At 37.8% G+C, this 22,669-nt stretch overlaps 1 protein-coding gene across 1 annotated transcript in view; it reads right to left on the reverse strand.

Moving 5' to 3' along the window:
- Positions 1-22,669, reverse strand: part of CADPS2 (calcium dependent secretion activator 2) — a 562,792-nt gene that overhangs the window by 176,138 nt on the left and 363,985 nt on the right. Inside the window, exons 10-12 of the mRNA XM_052639068.1 lie at positions 5,226-5,334; positions 3,757-3,957; positions 237-245 (exon numbers count right to left, since the gene is read on the reverse strand). Of these exons, the coding sequence (XP_052495028.1) occupies positions 237-245; positions 3,757-3,957; positions 5,226-5,334 (319 nt within the window). The remainder of the gene's footprint in view (positions 1-236; positions 246-3,756; positions 3,958-5,225; positions 5,335-22,669) is intronic.

Genomic DNA, 22,669 nt, shown 5'->3' on the forward strand with positions numbered 1-22,669 from the left:
AGTAACACTTTCATAGCAATTTCCTTTACGCTCACATGAATGAGAGATACTAGGTTGTTTCTATTTCCCTGTTGTGGCAAAAATAAGCTTTTCTGCTTCCTAAATGACAAGGTTAATGTAAATATTCCAGTTCTGCCTAGAAAGCAGTAAATAAGATCATGATATTACTTGAAAAAATTTTATCATTATAAAAATTTTAGTATGGTAAAGCAAAAAAAAGTCATAAAAATACTTACCCTTACCAGCTATAGGCCAGCAAAGAAATGAAAAACATATTTAAATGGGTTAGAAACATTTATTTCTAGTCATTTTAATTTTATGTCATTTTCTCAGTTCACTAATGACTCTAGAAGTTGTCTTTCCAAGAGATGATCAAGAAAGAGAGAAAGGAATAATATGGAAGTCAAGGAAGAGAGGAAAATTAAGGCAAAACTACTCTCTGGATCAGTTCAATGGCATCTCTGATAAAGGTCATGGTCAGTATCTCATTTAGATGAGACAGAAATACATTTTTCTTTATTCTTTCCTTTTTAAAGATAAAACATCAGGGTCTGTGAGTAAACACAAAATAACCTCTTAACACAACTGGAACAGTTTGGATTTTAGAACACATTTAGCTTTTTTCAATCAAGTTAATCAAGGGGCTAAAAAATTCAGTTCCACTTAGCCTGATCAACACTGCCTTGACAACACATTGCTGTCTAATAGAAAGATTTTGCTGGGAAGACATTATATGGCTCTCTTACTAAACTGATTATCAGATCTTTTATTAAATCCATATCAGGAAGTGATGATTTTAATGACCCAGTGCTTCCCAACCACTTCTCTTCCCACTTTGTGTAGGATGGATGATATCCTTTATAATACGGGCTTCCCTGGTAGCTCAGTGGTAAAGAATTCACCTGCCAATGCAGGAGACAGATTTGATCCCTGGGTTGGGAAGATCCCCTGGAGAAGGAAAGGGCAAACCACTCCAGTATTCTTGCCTGGGAAATCCCATGAAGAGGGGAGTCTGGTGGGCTACAGTCCATGGGGTTGCAAAATAGTTAGACACGACTTCACCACTGAACAACAACATCCTTTATAACACCAGTACATGTCTTGGGCATTCCTTATACTCAAGATGTGAAAAAAAATATACTGGAACACAAGCAAATGAGTGAAACACTTTCATAAAAATAATTTCCAAGTCAATGCAACTTGGTGGTTCTTAAACGGCAGTAACCTTCCCCACCTTTGTCTCTGTGCCCTGCAACATTTGACAGCATCTAGAGAAAATTTTGGTCGTTAGACCTCAGACAGTAGAGTCAGTTATTACAGGGATCTCAGTATTCTTGCCTGGAAATTCCCATGGACGGAGGAGCCTGGTAGGCTGCAGTCCATAGGTTCGCTAGGAGTTGGACACGACTGAGTGACTTCACTTTCACTTTTCACGTTAATGCATTGGAGAAGGAAATGGCAACCCACTCCAGTGTTCTTGCTTGGAGAATCCCAGGGACGGGGGAGCCTGGTGGGCTGCCGTCTCTGGGGTCGCACAGAGTCGGACATGACTGAAGCGACTTAGCAGCAGCAGCGGGTAGGAGACAGGGAGGATACTTTCAAAGTGGTGGCTCTGGGAAGAACTCAGGGAGAGCTAAGGGTCTCTCTGGGCTGAGAAGATGGGAGCTGACAGCTCAGGAAGGTCAAGACTGCTGAAATCTGTAGGAAAGATTATTGTTTCCTCCCCCTACCTCACTCCGTATTCAAATGAATACTGACCACATCACTCAATGGAGGCAACAGTATGAGGATGGGGAAGAATCCTCAAAGGATTAGAGGGGACAGTGCCCACATGCACACAGAGACTAGAACAGTGCTTGCTTCCAACAGCCAGAAGGTAAAACTTCAATTTGCACTGCTTATCAGTTGGCATCCAGGTGGTCTTGGTTTAGTAAGTCGTGTCTAACACTTGCAACCCCATGGACTGCAGCCCGCCAGGCTCCTCTGTCCATAGGATTTCCCAGGCAAGAATACTGGAGTGGGGTGCCATTTCCTTCTCCAGGGGATCTTCCCAACCCAGGGATCAGACTTGGGTCCCCTGCATTGCAGGCAGATTTCTTTACCCACTGAGCCACCAGGGGAGCCCAGACTAGATGTTATTTGGCTCCACCTAAAAGCTAAACCTGAAGGGATTAAATTTCTCTTGAGTAATTTAACTATGTCTTTGAATAAAACTCAAGAATATTTTTGTGAAGAAAACTACACCAAAGCACATCATAATTAAATTGCTCAAAACCAGTGTTTAAGCAAAAGGTTTTAAAGCAGCTTGAGATGGGGGAGAAACAAACCACAACACACATTATGTACAGAGGAAGAAACAAAAATAATACCAAAATTTTTCATCAGGGAAGAAATGAAGCGAGTTAGCAGAAAGCAGAGCAAAATCTTTAAAGAACTGAAAGAAAAGCATCTTTCAAAATGAAGGTAAAATGAAGACATTTTCTTACATAAAAAAACTAAAAGTTGCGCATAAGAAAAGTCAAAGGACATCATTTGGGAGGTGAAATATCTCAGTAAGTGAATAAAAAGTGGTAGGAATGGTAACTACATGTTTGAGTATATAATATTTTCTCTTATTATTTACATTTCTTTAAAAGGTAATTGACTGTTCCAGGCATAATCATAATATCAATGTTTTGTGGGATTTATAACGTTTGTAGAAGTAAGATGCATGACCAGAGTTGTACAGGAGCCAGGAAGGGAGACACAGAAGCCTACAATTGTGAGGAGCATGTACTATGTATGAAGTACCATAATCACTTGAAGACGGATCAGGTAAGTTTAAAGGTGTATACTAGGAAGTCTAAAGCATGCAGGAGACGGGTTGAGCTTATATCCCATCTTTATTTGGCCTAAAGTGCTTTTGTTTAAGATGTCTAAATGTAATATTAATGGGTGCCTAAACAGAACAGGAAATAGTTTTTTGATGTATGAAAAGTAAGAGAAGTCAGAGTGTCGCTCCCCTGAAGATGAAGCTTGAGAGTGAAGGGTGTTGAATGAAAAGTCACGATTTAAGCTTATAGTTAAAGACAAACTGATTTATTACATTACAGGAGAAAACAGAGAAGTTTTGGAAAGGAGTACAACAAGTTAAAACATTTGGTTTAATGATTACTAAAGCTATGTTTGAAAATGTTTCTATCATTATTACATCATTCGCAATTACTTACAAATTAAAACAAATAATTTAGTTGTTAATGATTTGAATTAGCATACAGAAAATGACATGAATATAAAAGTATTTAGAAAAAGAAAGTTGCCTTGATGACTTCTGTTTTCCTGACTTACATCAGAAAATAGGCCTAGTATTCTCTTGGTTTGTTAAGAACAACTCTAAAAAGCGACAGTTCATCGTTTTGGTGTTCTGGAATCTTATCAATGCCAATTTGATTTTGCAATACGTTTCCCATTTCAAAAGAACATATATAAGTTAAAAATTACATTAAGTTTAAATAAACTTTCTCTTATGCTTTTGAGATTCCCAGAGACACCCCAAGGCCTGGCAAATTCATGACTGAAAACCACACGCACCATTTACTCCAGGTTTGTGCGAAAAGCTAGATAACTTATTCTATGACTACTAAAATGAACTATTTTTATTCAATTAGGAATCAGGTAATGATGCAAACCATAATACGGAGCAGATTTGACTCAGACAATTTTATATCTTATTAAGGTTACTAATTGATAATCAAATTAGTTTTCAACAAAACTTACAAAGTTGAGCATCTGCATGGAGACTTCCTCCTTTAGGATTCGGCTTCTGGGCTTGAATTGCAGGAATAGGTTTATATGACTGTCCAGTGGCCCTGTACATGGCTTGTACCCACAGTATTCTATCCTGTTCATCATCACTGGCAAATATTACAGTGTCTCCTTCTTTAACAGCATTGAAGAACATATGCCCACCCTGAAGGCCTGTGGAGGAAAAAAAATTGTTAAAAATTCACACAGTTGGCAGATTTTAGCCTCGTTCATTAAATGGTCTCATGGAAAAGAACTGATCTGCTATTTGCAGCTCAATGCCTTTGAATCATATCCACAATTGAAGAATTGAACGGAAATGATATGAGAAAGACTTATACTTCCATATCACTTTGGAAATTAAAAATAGGCTAGGAATCAGTTCATAATATAGCAGAGTTCTGCAACACACACAATAATTCATAGCAAAGTCTGGTATTTCATGCCAGAGAAGACACTCCTTATCTGTTAGCACATTTCTCATTCTATATGTAGGAAACAGATACGACCAGTTTAGTCGAAAACAATACAGGTAAGACTAAAATGATATTTACATTGTACAGTATTTTACTTTTGCAAAACTCTTTCACAGGGAAGATATTTTGGATTTTAAGTGATTTACTAGTGGATATAATCACTGACTCTTTTTTCATCTCTCTATATTAATTTCTTATTCTATTTATTAGCAGATACATGTATTTCTTTTTTATTTTTTAGTCGTGAAGTCATGTCTGACTCTTGCGACCCCACGACTGTAGCCTGCTCCTCTGTTCATGGGGTTTTCCAGGCAAAAATACTGGAGTGGGTTTCCTTTTCCTTCTCCAGGTGATCTTCCTGACCCAGAGATCAAAATTTGCATTTTCTTCATTGGCAGGTGGATTCTTTAGCACTAAGACACCAGGGAAATACATATATTTCTTTACCTTGCTTATTAATTTTATTAATCTCCACATAATCATTCATTTACTCACTCACTCACTAATCTCAGACACTGAGTATCCAGTACTATACTCAGCATTAATACATTAAGAGGGAGGAGAGAAATATAAGTATCCATTGTTGGGGAGAAAATTAGTAGAATATAATATACGGTAGTAATTCATTAGCCATTTCTTTCCCTATTTCTGTCTCTTGTACCTTTTTGCTTTTCAGTAAAGAAGTTTCTGCAAGCATTGCTGATACCTATCCTACAATTTCCATATTATAGTATCTTTCAGATATTTCATCCTTTCACTAAGTTAACAGAGATGGTGAGTTATGGTTAAAACTAAGTAGCCTCATAAAGGTATAATTTAAATCCCATCAAGCCTTATCTAGCTAGGTATATGAATGAAATATGTTCCATTTACTGAATGGAGTTTGAATGGAAAATAGACACAGGATATTTAGGAGAATTTCATGAATACAGAAGAGGCATGGCAAGTGATTCAACGAGGAATTACCTGGGTGGGGATCTGTGTAATCCACAGTGTATCCTTCAAGCTGCATTAATTCTTGAGGCTCAGACTTTTTTTCTCTATAACTGCACATAGCAAAGGTGTATTGGCTAACCTGCATGACAAAAAAGTTTACATATTGGTTGCATTAAATTTATCTTTTAGTTTTTTTATCAGAAGACTGCCCAAGTTTAAAACCATAACAGAAAATTTGCATATGTTATTAAATGTTAGCATTTTTTAAAACCTTGCTCAGAGATTAAAGCACTTTTTGTTTATCCGTTTATAGTTAGGTCTTTTATGTCTATGATCCAGCATTTCCCAACTTGATGACCTTCTGGCCAAAATTTTATGAACTATTAACAGAAGAGCCATTAAAAAATAGTCATATTAAATATAAATTTGGGGCCATAAAACTTTTAGAGGAAAACACAGGCAGAACACCCTTTGATATAAACCATAGCAATGTATTTTTTGGATCTATCTCCTAAAGCAAAAGAAATGAAAGCAAAAATAAGCAAATGGGACCTAATTAAACTTACAAGTTTTCAGACAGCAAAGGAAACTATCTATCAACATGAAATGAAGACAACCTAGTGAACAGAAGAAGATATTTGCAAATGACCAATAAGGGATTTATATCCAACATATATAAATAGCTCATATAACTGAATACCAAAAATCCAAGTCACCCTATTAAAAACATGGGCAGAAGACTTGAATAGACGTTTTTCCAGAGAAGACATACAGATGGCCAATGGGCACATGAAAAGATGCTCAATACCTCTAGTCAACAGGGAACTGCAAAGCAAAACCACAATGAGGTATCGCTTCACACCTGTCAAAATGGCTAGTATCAAAAGATCACAAACAACAAATGTTAGAGAAGAGGAACTGTTCTACACTGTTGCTGGGAATATAAATTGGTGTAGTCAACATGGAAAACAGCACGGAGGGTTCACAAAAAACTAAAGATAGAACTACCATGTGACCCGAAATTCCACACTTGGGTATATATCTGAAAAATAAAAAAACTCACTAATTCAAAAGGATACATGCACCCTGATGTCCCTAGCAGCACAATTCTTTATTATTTCTAAGATGTATTACAACATAAAGAGAAGATTTAAGAAAATGTAGAGTGTACTTTTTTGGGTAACACTATTCATACATATGAACAGTAGTTATTATTGCAGAATACAATTATAGGTCATTTAAATTTTTTTTTCTTTCCAGTATTTATGAGTGAAGTCGCTCAGTCGTGTCCAACTCTTTGTGACCTCAAGGACCGTAGCCAACTAGGCTCCTCCTTCCATGGGATTCTCCAGGCAAGAATACTGGAGTGGGTTGCCATTTCCTTCTCCATCACTGTTTATAGTTTTTCTCAAAGAGTATGAATTCCTTTATAAGAAGACTTCTTCTAATTGGAAAAACACCCAAAGCTAGGTTTGGGAACAGTGAATCTAATAACTTGAGACACTTATGGTTCTTGCTACTCTTGGATTGGGGACAATTCTGAAAGAGATGGGAATACCAGACCATCTGACCTGCCTCTTGAGAAATCTGTATGCAAGTCAGGAAGCAACAGTTAGAACTGGACATGGAACAACAGACTGGTTCCAAATAGGAAAAGGAGTACGTCAAGGCTGTATATTGTCACCCTGCTTATTTAACATATATGCAGAGTACATCATGAGAAACGCTGGGCTGGAAGAAGCACAAGCTGGAATCAAGATTGCTGGGAGAAATATCCATAACCTCAGATATGCAGATGACACCACCCTTATGGCAGAAAGTGAAGAGGAACTAAAAAGCCTCTTGATGAAAGTGAAAGAGGAGAGTGAAAAAGTTGGCTTAAAGCTCAACATTCAGAAACCTAAGATCATGGCATCCAGTCCCATCACTTCATGGGAAATAGATGGGGAAACAGTGGAAACAGTGTCAGACTTTATTTTGGGGGGCTCCAAAATCACTGCAGATGGTGATTGCAGCCATGAAATTAAAAGATGCTTAATCCTTGGAAAGAAAGTTATGACCAACCTAGACAGCATATTAAAAAGCAGAGACATTATTTTGTCAACAAAGATCCATCTAGTCAAGGCTATGGTTTTTCCAGTGGTCATGTGTGGATGTGAGAGTTGGACTATAAAGAAAGCTGAGTGCCGAAGAATTGATTCTTTTGAACTGTGGTGTTGGAGAAGACTCTTGAGAGTCCCTTGGACTGCAAGGAGATCCAACCAGTCTACCCTAAGGGAGATCAGTCCTGGGTGTTCATTGGAAGGACTAATGTTGAAGCTGAAACTCCAATACTTTGGACCTGATGCGAAGAGCTGACTCATTGGAAAAGACCCTGATGCTGGGAAAGATTGAGGGCAGGAGGAGAAGGGGACGACAGAAGATGAGATGGTTGGATGGCATCACTGATTCAATGGACATGGGTTTGGGTGGACTCCGAGAGTTGGTGATGGACAGGGAGGCCTGATGTGCTGCGGTTCATGGGGCCGCAAAAAGTTGAACACAACTGAGAGACTGAACTGAACTGAACTTATAGATCACTGAATTTACTTTCTCACCATAAGGTCATCAAAATGCTAAGAAAATTCAGGAAAAATAAAATGAAACAACAAATAATAAAGCAAAAAATAATTTGGGAAACAACTATTTAGGGAGTGATTATTCACATTTTAAAAGAAATTCTTAACCTTCTCAAAAATATCTGGTTCATATAAGTAATGTTATCTTTCTATCTTTCATGCATTTCTACTTAGAGAAAAGAGACCAATATAATAAAATGTACTGCAAACTGAAAGCTGATTGGACAAAAAATAGTAAGCAGCTTTGAAACTGGACATAATAAAATGTATAATTTCATTCCAAATTCCACATGTATATCAGATACATATTACATAATAATACATAGGATTGTTGTATGTTTTGACATTACAGGTTTACTTTTTGAGAGTACTGTCATAACATTCTGCAAGGTATTTATTTAATTAGTAAAAATTGACCAATGGAACAAAATATTGTCACATTTACCAGAATTACAGATTTCAATTATGTGGTGAGGAGTTTAAAATAATACACTGGAAACTAGAGACTACGATTTCTCACTAAATCAAGTATCTACTCCCAGAGCTAAGCTTCACTGAAAAGAAAACATATGATCATTCTCTGAAACATACTGCTATTGAGGGATGAGGGTTATGTATGAGCTCTTGAGATTGCAATTTTAACTACAAAGTTCACAGATGTGGAAACTGATTTTTCTAAGGTCACCCAGAAAGAGAATGCTATCTGGAATGGAGAACACAAGTCTCCAGAATCTAGCAAGTAGTCCTTCCAATGTATCACACTAAAACTCACATTCTGGAACTTGCAAACAACTGTATTCCCAAATAACAAGCTGTGCTCTGTGTGCTTAGGTGCTCAGTCGTGTCCGACTCATTGTGATCCCACAGACTATAGCCCGCCGGGCTCCTCTGTCCATGGGATTCTCCAGGCAAGAATACTGGAGTGGGTTGCCATACCCTCTTCCAGGGGATTTTCCCACCCAGGGACTGAACCCAGGTCTCCTGCATCGCAGGCAGATTCTTTACCATGTGAGCCACCATGGAAGCCCAAATAACAAGCTAATTGCCTCAAATTCTGGCAAAGCTACTATTTAAGATAGGTGTAAGACAGTCACTTAGATATGTCTAAGGATCTACAAAGACTACTAATGGTATGGGAGAGAGAGGAAAGCGAGTTGAGCAGCAAACCAGTTGAGGTATTATCTGTTTATTATTTATCTTCTCTCAGGTATATATTTGATAAATCACCCTCATTTGTTTTATAGTAATGTTTATATCTGTAATTGACGTAAAAGTATAATCCTTTCATATATTTAATCATCCTCTTAAATTTAACTTGGTCTGAATTTAACACTGTCATCCTACTTTCTCTCTGTGTTTTAGCCTTTTCTCTGTGGTACGTCTCACATGTGGATTTTGGTTTTTATTCCATTCCAAGAATCTGTCACTAGGTCCATTTAACTCATTTAAACTAAAAATGCATATACACATATGAATTTTACATATATATTTCTGTCTTCTGCTATATGGTTACTAAAAGTTCCTTGGCATCCTATTTTTAATCTCTACCAGTTACTTCACAAGTTTTCAAAGGCATCATTGACCCTATATTTTCTTTACCTACTGTAAGACAAATCATTTTTTTACTGTCTATAACTTACATACAGTATATAACTTCCTTATCTAACTTTCACAAAATCTGGTGTTTACATTTCACATATTGTTATAATTACTTAATTACTTCATAAGCCTGTAACCTACTATAGGAATAATTTTTCTAATTTTTCAAGTTTTTCTTTGAGTCAAAATATTTTGTAACAGTAATTTAGATGTAGCTACCTTTGTTTCTTAACATTACGCTCTTTAATTCTTCTCTATTTTAAGTTTGCTATTTCTGAGATACTACAACTTATTTACTTGATTCCTGGTCAGGAAGATTCCCTGGTAGCTTAGACAGTAAAGAATATGGGACACCTGGGTTCGATCCCTGGGTTGGGAAGATCCCCTGGAGGAGGGCATGGCAACCCTTCCAGTATTTTTGCCTGGAGAATCCCGAGAGAATAGGAGCATGGACGGGCTACAGTCCATGGGGTTGCAAAGAGTCGGACACAACCGAGCAACTAAGCACAGCACTGCACACTCATTTACATTTCAAGTATCAGAAATTTCCTTTAAATATTTTTAGGAAAGTGAAATGTGCATTTTCTGAATCTCTGCCCATATTATAATACCGGGTTTGGCCAAAAGGTTGGTTTACCTTTTTCTGGTAAGATGTTGTTATAGAAAAACCTGAATGGTTTGGCCAACCCAGTATTTTTTTCCAGTGCTTTTATTCATGAACAACTTCTTGGAGGTACATTGAATTCTCAAGTCGTAAAATTTCCCATCAATTCTCTGTAGCTGTAACTCTCCTGACTTCTACAGTTCAGTGTTAAGGAGATATCTGAAGCAACATACACAACCTTAATTGAAAAAATATTTTGAAAGAAATGTTTAGATGAAAATCTGTTTTCACTGAACTTCCTGAAATGTGGGAAGTCTGTGTATCTGCAGACTAATATCTTTCAAATTTCACAAAATGTTTCTTTTGTATTTTTTACTTTTATTCTTATTTCTGCTCTGTTCATCTGTTTTGTCCTCTTCTCTTCACACTTAGAAAAGCATATGTTTATTTTATTGGATACTTGCTTTCTTTCCTTAGTATCTGCCATTGTGAGCAGCTTTCAGTTCACTCTTGACTCAAAGAAAAACATGAAAAATGATTCCTAAAATGTTACAGGCGTATGAAATAATTAATTATAACAATATGTAAACTTCAGATTTTGTGAAAGTTATATAAGGGAGTTATATACTGTATGCAAGTTATATTCAATAAAAAAAAATGATTTGTCTTTCGGTAACTTTTCTTCTATAGAACTGACTTTGAAGCAGTGGTCATTCTGCACGTGTGCCTATGCTCAGTTGCTCAGCTGTATCTGACTCATGCTGGGCTCCTCTGGCCATGGGATTTCCAGGCTGGAATACTGGAGTAGGTTGCCACTTCCTTCTCCAGGGCATCTTCCTGAACCAGGGATCAAATCCAAGTCTCTTACGTCTCCTGCATTGGCAGGTGGGTTCTTTATCACTGAGCTACCTGGGAAGCTCCTTCTTCGGTACATCACTACCTAAAATGTGGCATCAATTAGCTGCTGTTTTTATTTTAATCCTTCTGATTTCTCCCAGAACTCTTTTATTAATCTCAGACAATGCCTCAGTTTTGCAAACTTTTCAATAGAGACCACGTTTTTCATAAATTTAAAAAATAAAATCAATATATTTGATTTCAATATTATAGAATCTCTTCACAGGTCTCCCTTTGTCCCTCCGACACCGTTTTTTAAATCTATCCTTGAACAAACAGATTTTCAAAGTCTGCTATTTGCCAAATGATAGGAGAGCCTCATTGATTCCTTGTAGTTTCCCACTGAAGTAGTGATAGAATTCACCTCTTCAGCCTCAAGCTTGAAAGCAAGTAGAAACCAACAGCTCTCTCTAACCCAATTTTCATTCTTTAGCAGGCATTTATGCAGTGATTTTTTAAATTGGGGTACAGTTGTTCTACAATGTTGCATTGGTTTCTTCCGTACAATGAAGTGTATCAGCTATAAGTATATGTATATCGTCTCCCTTTAGGACTTTCTTCCCCAGTCCTACCCATCCAGTGACCTAGCTGAGCCCCGTGTGCTATACAGCGGATTTCCACCAGCTAGCTCTTTTACACATGATAGTGAGGTTTTGACACACATTCTTCCTGTTGCAACTGTATGGTTCTTTACAATCAGAGGCAAAACAACATATTTTGAAAGTAACACGGTTTCCATAATTTTTTGTTTTCAGTATAACCGTGGAAGGCTCTAATTCTAAAGCCTTCTTGAATTAACCTTCTAGTTATAAAATGACCAAATATTAAAAATAATAAGATATATCACTTTATGGGTCATCTAACTCAGGAATTAGAAAAAATTTTTGAGACAGTGAGAGATATCACTGTGACAAAGGTTCTGTTCCCATGTGCTTATTTAGATAAGCCAGGCTTCCCCATGTTCGCATTTTGGAAAGTTATAAGAAAATATCTTGGAAATGCTCATATCTGGGAAAACAAAACAGGAATTACTGTGAAACCCTTTCTCATTATAGAATAAATAAGTCATTCACAGGTAAACTGGGAAGGGAAGCTATAGCCAGCTCATTAACATAGGTACTTCCAGTCAAATTTAACCTTAATAATTATTCTTCAATTACTTCTATGTTTTCATAAACTGTGTGCTACTTATAATTGCAGTTATACTTCAATACAAAATAGATTTTTAATACTTAAAGCCTTCTGGTCACAGGAATTTTTATTTACTCTTCCTCTTGTTTTAAAAACAATTGTGTTTGGCCGTGCTGAGTCTCTGTTGCTGCTCAAGATTTTTTTGAGTTGCAGCAAGCAGAGGCTACTCTCTAGCTGGGGTGTGCAGGCTTCTCGTTGTGGTCAATTCTCTTGTGGAGTATGGGCCCTAAGACGTGTGAGCTTCAGTAACTGCAGCACGCAGGCTTCAGAAGCTGTGGCTCCTGGGCTCTAGAACACAGACTCGGTAGTTGTGGCACAGGGACTTAGCCACCCCATAGCATGTGGGATTTTCCAGGACCAGGGATTGAACCTGTGTCTCCTGCATTGGCAGGCGGATTCTTCACCACTGCGCCACCAGGGAAGCCCTTGACTTATTTTTCTTCAGGTGAGGCAGTTTGACTGACTTGGTTTTTTCAAACAGAGGGACAAGGGGAAATAAATCTGGGAGTTTAGGAGAAAAAGATTTAATAACAAAGATTTTTTAGGTAAAGGGATTTGGGGCCTTCCTGTGTTATTCTTTATATTGGCTCTCTCTGCTCTCTGGGTCTTTATTTTATTTGGCTTAAACAACAGAAATTTATTGTCTTGAAGTGCTAGAGGCTAGAAGCTGAAATATTAAGGGGTCAGCAGGTTGGTCCCTGCTAAGCGCTGTGAGGCTAATTTGCTCCTTGTCTTTCTCACGTGTAGTGGGTTGCTGGCAAGTTTTGGCACTCCTTGGCTTGTGGAGGCATCATATCCATCTCTGCCTTCATCTTCACTTGCATTCTCCTGTGTGCGTATCTGCTTCCAAGCACCCTCTTTTTTTAATATGAGCACTAGTCACACTCGATTATGGGCACACCCTTCTCTGGTATGACCTCATCTTGATTACACGCACAAGGCTATTTTCAAATAAGGTCATATTCTAAGGAACTGGGGTTTAGGACTCCAACATAGAGTTTTTTATTCCAATTTTGTAGACATTTTTAATTGCAGAAAAGCGTGATAGAGGGATCAAAGAGATTCTGACGCATAATGTGTGCTTAGTTGCTCATTTGTGTCCCTTTGTGACTGTCCCATGGACTGTAGAATGCCAGGCTCCTCTGTCCATGGAGCTTCTCAGGCAAGAATACTGCAGTGCGTTGCCATTTTCTCCTCCAGGTGATCTTCCTAACCCAGGGATTGAACCTGTGTCTCCTGTATTACACAGATAAGCTAAGCCATCAGGGAAATCCATTGATGCATAATAATTATTTCCTAAAAATAAAATTCTGTTGGGGATTAGTCATGGAAATAAGAATTCAAGGAGAAAAAGCTAATAGTATACAATTTGCAATGGTTAGAGATGTACATAAGATCACAACAACATTCAAATTCGATTGAGAATGTTTATGATCAATTTAATGGTTTTATTTTAGAAACTACTTCTATTGTAACTATTTAAACTTATGATGAAAAGTTTACAGTGACCTATAGTTGTAAAATCTAGCAAATTAGCAAAACAGTTTGAAGACTGATGGGAGCGCTCCTATTTCTCTCTGGTCTTTTTTAGGAAGATACATCTGGTTCTTCCTTGATACCTTTTAGAGATGTGATAACTAGCATTTCATTTCTTACTAGTCAGAATGGCAAATAACTAACTGTAGTTTTATGTCCATTTTCAATTTTTATTATCTTCTTCCATGGGTAGTTTTCCCTGTTATTCATTCATTCAACAAATATTTATTGAATATCTACAGTGCATTTTTTCTAAGCCTTGAGTATACAATAACATCCTCAGCATCAGAATAAGAAAAAAATAGAAAAATAATATCAATTCTCACAAAGTGATAAGGAGAAGACTGGATCACAGATAAACAATATCTACAACAATTTTGGGTTGTTTTGAATGAATTGTTTTGAAGAAAAATAAAACAGAGTAAAGAGTATGGCAGGGAAGGGAGTCTATTTTTGATAAAGCATCCAGAAAAGGGCTCTCTGAAGACAATCATATTTCAATATTGGAAGTATTTTGATTGAAAGTGAAGGGGGATAAACCATGTTTAACAAATGAGTCTGCCATTTCAAATCTAGGTCCCACTTTCATTTCTCCCTCAATTACTTCTTATTCTTTTCAGCTTCTGTTTGACAAGACCTGGGACATCTCACTCTACCCTTGTATTGCTCAGCTTGATGTTCTATAAAACAGAGACAACAATAACACGTGTTCTACAGGTCTTTGAGAGCACTGTGTGCTAAGTTGGTTCCGTCATGTCCAACTCTTTGCTTCCCAGTGGACTGTAGCCCACCAGGCTCCTCTGTCCATGGGATTCTCCAGGCAAGAATACTGGAGTGGGCTGCTACTCCTTCCCCCGGGAGATCTTCCTGTCCCAGGATCAAACCCACGTCTCTCATGTCTCCTGCATTGGCAGATGGGTTCCTTACCACTAGCACCACCTGGGAAGCCCTTGTTAGCACTGGTGATCCTACTGCAGAAAAGCTAGCACCATGCCTGCCTGATAGGCAGTGATCTCCCAATAAGTCAAACCCAGCTGTCAGGGATCCATCATCCCTCTCTCTCTTCTTATGTGTCTTTCTAGAGTCATTTCATCGTGGGTTAGAGATACATTTTGTTCTGTAATAGGTAGGAAAGTGTGATGTCAGGATTGACCCCATTTTGAGGCTGTATGTTTCCAGGCTGGGAATGACTAAGGACTGTTGGCCTTCATGCCTCAGGCTTCTGCTTTCCAGCCTCACTGGGTTCTCCCCAACTTATATGTCTACTTCACCCCAGGCTGATGGGTTGCTTCTTTCCATTAAAAAGATAGTGGTCATGGTATTGAAAATACCTGTTGAATATTTGAATACATAAAGGGACAAGAAATTGAGGATGAGAAGAAAAATCAGAGATGCCTCTAAATGTAGTTTAGATATTATGCCCTCTATTTCTAATGGATATTATCATGAATATATATTTCAATGTATATATTTTAAAAATTATTCTCTTAAAACAAGAAAAAAGATTCATCTCTAAAGGTCTTTATACAAGTCATGTTCACGCTGTCATGCATTAAAGAGTCCAGGCTTGATATGCATAGTGTACCTAAAGTGCTAAAAATTTGCTTGCTATTTAAGATCTAGCTTTAAAAACTACCTGTCAAAAGGCTACTTGTTTTTCCTATGCGGTGTAAAATGCTTACATCTATGTTGCTTTTTTCTTTATATAACTTGAAGTACAGGTTCGGTTGCTGTTTTATGCTTTAAGTACTGTATTTCTAGCTACCTTTAAATAACACGATTATTTCTTAACATGATGGACATGTTTAAGCACCAATTTAAAAATCTTTGGCGATACCAAGAAAAAAAACATCCAAGCAAAAAAGCCACCAGCTTTAGAAAAATCACCTACTTTTGACAACCATGGTGATTTAAATGACAAGTATTGAACATGTGTTTTATTTTTTACTTCTTTCAGTATTGTTTAATATTTCAAAAGTCACCTAACAGTCCTGCAGTTTACCACAGATGATTGGGCCCTGAGGTTTAACGAAGAGCACAGATGGAAGAGAAACAAAATACCAATGACCAACAAAGCTGTCACTGACAATTAGGGAATTTGACCCATGAGGCAACTGAAAAAAGTGCAGTTTGGCTTTTCAATACTTTGGTTCAAGAAGCAAGAAGTATGGACACTGTCCTTTGACTCACTAGTTCCTGGTTCTGTTTCCATAAAATGACACTGCATTTTATTCTTTCGATCCCTCTAATATCCCCAAGAGCCTTCCACTTTTGCCCATTTCTTTTGTAAGGTCATGCTAAATCACCTTACTGAGGCAAACCCTACAATGAACCTGTAGTATAAGATCAAGTGAACCCTTCTGAACAGTGTCAACACCTTGTAGCTGCTGGTTTGGCAGTCAGCATCCAGGGTGAGGGTACACTGGAGAAATCCCACTTGGAGATAATTCATTATCAGTTGGCACTAATCTTTAATATATGCTGTGCATGGGTGTTAAGTCACTTCAGTTGTGTCTGACTCTTTGTGACTCTATAGACTGCAGCCTGCCCGGCTCCTCTGTCCATGGGATTTTCCAGGCAAAAATTCTGGAGTGGGTTGCCATTTCCTTCTCCAGGGGATCTTTCTGACCCAGGGATCAAAGCTGCGTCTCTTATGTCTCCTGCATTTGCAGGCGGGTTCTTTACCACTAGTGAGTGGCACCTGGGAAGCCCTAATATATGTTGCTGAAAGCTAAATGGTAGGGGCCAGGGGGTCCCCATGCTCCCTGTGCTTCCAGCTGAAGGCAGTCTGGCCCATCTCCACATGCCAGGGAATTAGATAGAAACAGGTGGTCGGACCTATTCTGATCTGGTATTTGTTTTCAGGGATAAGCTGACTTATAAGCTTATATAATATACTATATTGCAGCTGAAAATTCATTCAGCGGAAAGATAGAGCCATGATAAACATTCAATATCCTTAACCCAATCTTTTCTTAATAACTCCAAAAGGAATGGATTTGTTGAGAACTGGGGGATATAAACGTACTTTAATCTGAGGACAGAGTTAAACCAGGCTGTTTTGGCATCACAGGGCACCTTAATTTGCTGGGGTCCCATGAGGTACCAGCATCTGATCTAGGAAACCTCCCATTTTATTTTCAATTGCCAACCTGTTCAACACCTGGCCGTATCCACACGTGTAAGTGCTAACGATGAGTTCTTAGAGACCACCACATTCTGGTTTGTATGTTGGGTTCCTACTGCAGGGATCATGTTAACAGCTGGCAGCTTAGCAACTGCCACCGTCTAATTTCAGTAAAGATTAAGGCTTAAAAATCCTTAGCTGGAAATGTTCTTGGCAGAGGCCAAAGGTGCTGCTAGAGTTATTAAAAAAAAAAAAAATCCCAGAGCTTAATTTAATCAAGGAAAATGAATATATTCTTCAAGATCATGATGGATTTGAAGGGAATATATATTTACTCTCTTGACCAAATGGCATAAAAAAGATTTAGCAATCAGTGTATAAAATAGAAAGAGGAAAGGCAGTCTTTTTAAAAACAGTGCTCAGACTGACTCACATATAGTCATCTATCAAACAAATATTTAGTTAGTTTCTACTCACAGTAGATTATAAGACAGACAAGGTCTTTATTTTCATGGAGCATCTATTCTAGAAGGGATAAAGAGATAATTAACAAATAAATATATAAGGATGGATAACTCTGATCAGAGAAAAATGTTCTGAGAAATATAAAATTGGGTAATGTGACAGGGAGTCACTTCAGATTGGGTGGGCAAAAAAGACCCATTTCAGGTAACATTTGACCTGATACCTAAGTGGGTAGGTAGAACAAGCTACATGGGGGAAAAGGTAGAATAAATGTAAAAGGTAGAATAAATGTTTCGAATTTCTTTAGATGCTTAAGAAGCTAAGCAACAACCAAGTGGAAGAAAGGTGTGTGGTGGATGTTTAGTCACTAAGTCATGTCTGACCTCATGAACTGCAGCACAACCAGGCTTCCCAGTCCTAGGAAGAAAGGTAGGGAGATTTAATTCAAAGGCATATTTGCGTAGAAATCACACTTTAAAAGTAAACTCATATTATTATATATTTGAGAGAGGGGGCTGGTGACCTGGAGGTGCTAAACCCCAGTTCTCAGCACTGCAATTAACCTGGACGCAGAACGTTACAAGTCAAGCTGCTGCTCAGTGATGGGTGAGGACTCATCTGAGAGGAAGCTAGAGGCCACAACAGGGACAATATATAGGACTTTCCCTTGGTTATGGTCAGAGGTTTTCTAACTGTAATAGGCAGTCATGGAAGAATTAAGACAGAAAATTGGCACAATCTGAGTTATGCTTCAAATAGATTATTCTGGCAATGTGAAGAATGGATTGTCAGGAGAATGGTGGAAAGTAGACCCAGAGAGAACAGTTGGGGTTCTATTGTGAAAATCCATGTGAAGATAATAATGGTTTCTACTAGAATGATAGCAGAGAAGATGGAAAGAACTGAATGTAAGCAGGATACTGTTCTGGCTGTAGATAAAACAAGATTTTCTGATTGACACGGGGGTAATGAAAAAAATAAGGGAACAAAAATGACACCATGGTTTTGGTTCAAGGATGCTCAAATATGGGCTTCCCCAATGGCTCAATGGTAAAGAATCTGCCTTCAGTGCAGGAGATGCAGGTTTGATCCCTGGGTCAGGAAGATCCCCTGGACAAGGACAGTCCACAGGGATGTAAAAAGTCGGATACACCTGAGCACACATGCACAGATGCTCAAATATGAATCAATTTTATGTTTTATATAGGTTTGAGAAGGAACCCAAATTAAAGGTGAGATAATACTTATCTCACATTTACCAAGTCTTTATTATGCAGCAGGAACACTACACATGTATGTGTAAAGATATATATGCATATGAATGCGTGCATACATATAAATGCATATGAATGCATGCATACCTATAAACATATACACATACAGCATTTTAAAGTTGAGTCTTATAAAACAGTCAAGTCCATTAACATTTAATTCAGATTAATAATACGGTTACAATATTGCACATTCCTCACTCATAGGTCTTTACTCTTTCATGTAGGTGTGAGCTAGAAAAGAAGAGAAACAGATATTTTTCTACTTGAAAATACCAACACAAATTTTAAAGGAACACAAGGTACATGTAAAAGAGTAATTTTGGCATTGGGATCATTTCCTGATCCTTATGAGATATTCCTTATCAAATTCAGCTCTACTCTCATTCCACTTTCTTTTATAATTTTAACGCTTGAGACATAGGTAAATGATCATTTCAATATATTTTACAACTATTTTGAAGAGTAAATGCATTATTTCATTTACAGAAAACTTGATTATTACAAAGGCTATCATAAAAAAGGAAACTTAAAAAATCCTTTTCCTCTGAGATTTTCTTTCCCACAGCCAAAAGAATTTTCAATTTTCTTTCCTATGTGCATTTTGAAAGATAAAATAATACATGCAACTTGACTCATAATGACCATTAACTATTAAAAAAAAAGTTTCAGTGAATATTTAAATATTCATGAGTTATCAAGTTTATAAATCTTACTTCATATTATAGGTATCTATGTCTTGCCCAAGCAATTTCATTTCTATAGGAATACTCTAACACATGCATGAGCCCAAAGATCAAGCATATATATTCCAGCATTATTTGGTGATTAAAGAAAGGAACTTAAATTTTAAAAAACAGGGAACTGTTATGTAAATTATTTTAAACTAAATTATGGAATCCAATCATCCATTAAAAGGAATAAAGTGAATTTTTAGATACTGACATGGTAATGTTTTATTTTTTATTTATCTTAAATATTTATTTTAATTAATTAATTTATTTAGCTGTGTCAGTCTTGGTGGCATGTGGGATTTTCAATCTTCATTGCAGCATGCAGGACCTAGTTCCCTGACCAGGGATTAAACCCAGGCCCCTTGCACTGGAAACAGAGGCTTAGTCAACTGGACCACCAGGGAAATCCCATAACGCATTTTAAAAGCAGGTCAAAACAATTCAGAAAACAAACATATATGCGGATGATTCCATTAGGATTGGATTATACTGAAACAAGTTTAAAAGTTCAAACTACTAGTGGTGGCTACTTGGCCACTGGGGGAAAAGACTGAAATCAGGGGGCCATGCTGGTAGGGGTTCTGATGAGGGCCACAAAGACTTGTGTATGGTTTGAGTTTATCCTATACCAAGTGTGTCTTTGGTTTGTATATCTTAAATCAGTTTAAAATGTAAAGCCAGAGAGATGCTACCCCATGAGTTTCTTGATTTGACAGCAGTGTATCTATTCACTTTGCATTACTATTAGCAAACATCAGCGTATGTCCTAAGACTAAACCCAGATCATCTAATTTCCCGCAGTGGTGGCATTCTCAGATAACGTGACAGCAGTCTGCTGCAGGGTGTGCAGGATATTTCAGCTATCAATAGGCTGGTGAGCCACTTCTTTAAGCTGAGAGCAGATTTTGATGGCGTCTCATTAAGAGAGTGGCTCTCGTATGTTTCCAGCAGGTACAGATCACTTAGTGGCATGGCTGACTGTTTACATCCTGCGCCAGCTCAGCTGATATGTAATTAACATTATGCCTCGATAGCCTGCTGTTGTTTGTAGCAACTTCAAGTCATGATTCTGACACATCGGCAATAAGCAGTGAACACTTTGATATGAGGCCAAAACAACATAGATGTCTATCTACTTCAGTTTCCAGTAATGTCCCGCGGCAAGTGGGCTTCATGAGTGCGGGTCTCTTTATGCCATCACTCACTGGCCATTTCTTTAACGTAGTAACACTGTTGTGTACCTCATGAAATGAATGTTCCACAATGATTATGCACATACCTGTTTGTCTTCAGATCAACTGTAGCTGTGTGCCTTTATTTGATCATGGCACAGTGACAAAGGATATGGGAGCTTAGCCTCCAGAGATGGACAGAACTGGATCTGATCACCAGACGCTACCTATCGCATACCAACTGTATAATTCTGGCCAAATTATTAGTATATAACTTCTTTGTACATCAAGTTAGCCTGTACAATGGGGATAATAATACCTATCCTCAAATCTTATTCTGAAGACGAAAAGAGATAGTGTGGTGGTAAAAAAGTGCTTTGCATAAATGCCTGCCATATTTGCATAATAAATATTAAAGATAGCAATAGTTGTATTAATAGGTGAGTGCTTCAGGAATTTTTATATCACCACAAAATATGCAGCATCTGAGGGCATACAGTTATTTGCAGAGGTATTAGCTGAATACAGATTTATGAAATAATTCAGTTTGCTTAAATTGTAGATACAAATATGGAATTTTAAAGCCATTAAATGGTTTATTACAATGAACTAAAACATACTTAGTGTCATAAGTACTTTACATCAATGATATCCTCCAAATGTAACACTAAACACCGAATACGCTTAAGAAAAATTAATAAGAAACACATATAAGTTTAATAAAAACACATGTAAGTTTTGGGAAGATTTCAACATATTCCTCAAAATCACTGTTATTTCAGTTTGGCTTGGACCCAAATTTACCTTCATCAGAAACAAATGCAGCCTCTTAAAAAAACAAACTAAGAAAACAAACTAAAAAAAAGCATGAAAAATCTTTTTAACACTGTAAGCATACTGGCTTTAGAATGTAAATGGGGTCCAAAACTAATCTTACTTAGCTCAGTTAACACCCCACAATGATAAGTAATTCACTTTCCCATTTTCAACTCTGATTTAAATGTTGATACAAGAGTCTCTGAAAAGTCTCTTCACCTCAGCAGCTCCGCAAGTGTTCACTTTGAACAACGACTTTGCAGCTGAGCAAACGAGACTCTCAATCAATTTTTATGAGCACAAATTCTTGGGCTGATGGCTAGACCTCCAGCTCCATCACTCAGATAATACACACTCACAAGTGGTGATGAGATTCACATTATCACCAGAGCACCATTCTGCCGACGGCAGCAGCAGACACAGCAGGGGTACACTGTCCTCCTGGAAACAACTCCCTCACCTTTCAATAGTGCAGCCTGCAGGTATGGATCCACAAGCCATGTGCCAATAGAATGAGAGCTATCTTTAAAGATACTAATAAAATGACCCACTTCTTCCCAACGAGTCCTTCTTGCTGAATCTCCATACATACCCATCTTGATTTTGAAGTGTGTACATCCGTCTTCCCATTACATTTGGAATTGAAAGGATGATTCAATTATATTTAACACTTTAAAAAGTTGTCAGAGTACTGGTGGCATGTAAATCTCAATACACTTGGGCATGGGATTCTCTGTGTGAATACGTGTATATACATATATTTGTATAAAGGTACAATGCTTCCCTGGTGGCTTAGACAGTAAAGAATCTGCCTGCAATGTAGGAGACCTGAGTTCAATTCCTGGGTTGGGAAGATGCCCTGGAGAAGGGAATGGCAAGCCACTGAAGTATTCTTCCCTGGAGAATCCCAAGGACAGAAAAGTCTGACGAAGAACGTCTATCCGGTTGCAAAGAGTCCGACCCAACTGAGTGACTAACACTTTCACAATACTTAAATATGACTTCAAATTTTAAGATAAGATGTCAGGTAGAATACATCTGAATTCATGAAAGTTTGGTGGTGTTTATCCTAAATTTTAATGATAGAGTATAGAGGTTTACCCCCTTTGGTTTAAACTGAATGTTGTCATTAAAATGTTAAACATATTTTTGTTATATGGAGAATTCTCCAGCTCTCCAAAGACATGGTTCAGTCAGTTCAGTTCAGTCGCTCAGTCATGTCTGACTCTTTGCGACACCATGCATCGCAGCACGCCAGGCCTCCCTGACCATCACCAACTCCCAGAGTTCACTCAGACTCATGTCCATCGAGTCAGTGATGCCATCCAGCCATCTCATCCTCTGTCGTCCCCTTCTCCTCCTGCCTCCAATCCCTCCCAGCATCAGAGTCTTTTCCAATGAGTCAACTCTTTGCATGAGGTGGCCAAAGTACTGGAGTTTCAGC

The sequence above is a fragment of the Budorcas taxicolor genome, chromosome 4 (assembly GCF_023091745.1).
Source record: "Budorcas taxicolor isolate Tak-1 chromosome 4, Takin1.1, whole genome shotgun sequence".
NCBI lineage: Eukaryota > Metazoa > Chordata > Mammalia > Artiodactyla > Bovidae > Budorcas > Budorcas taxicolor.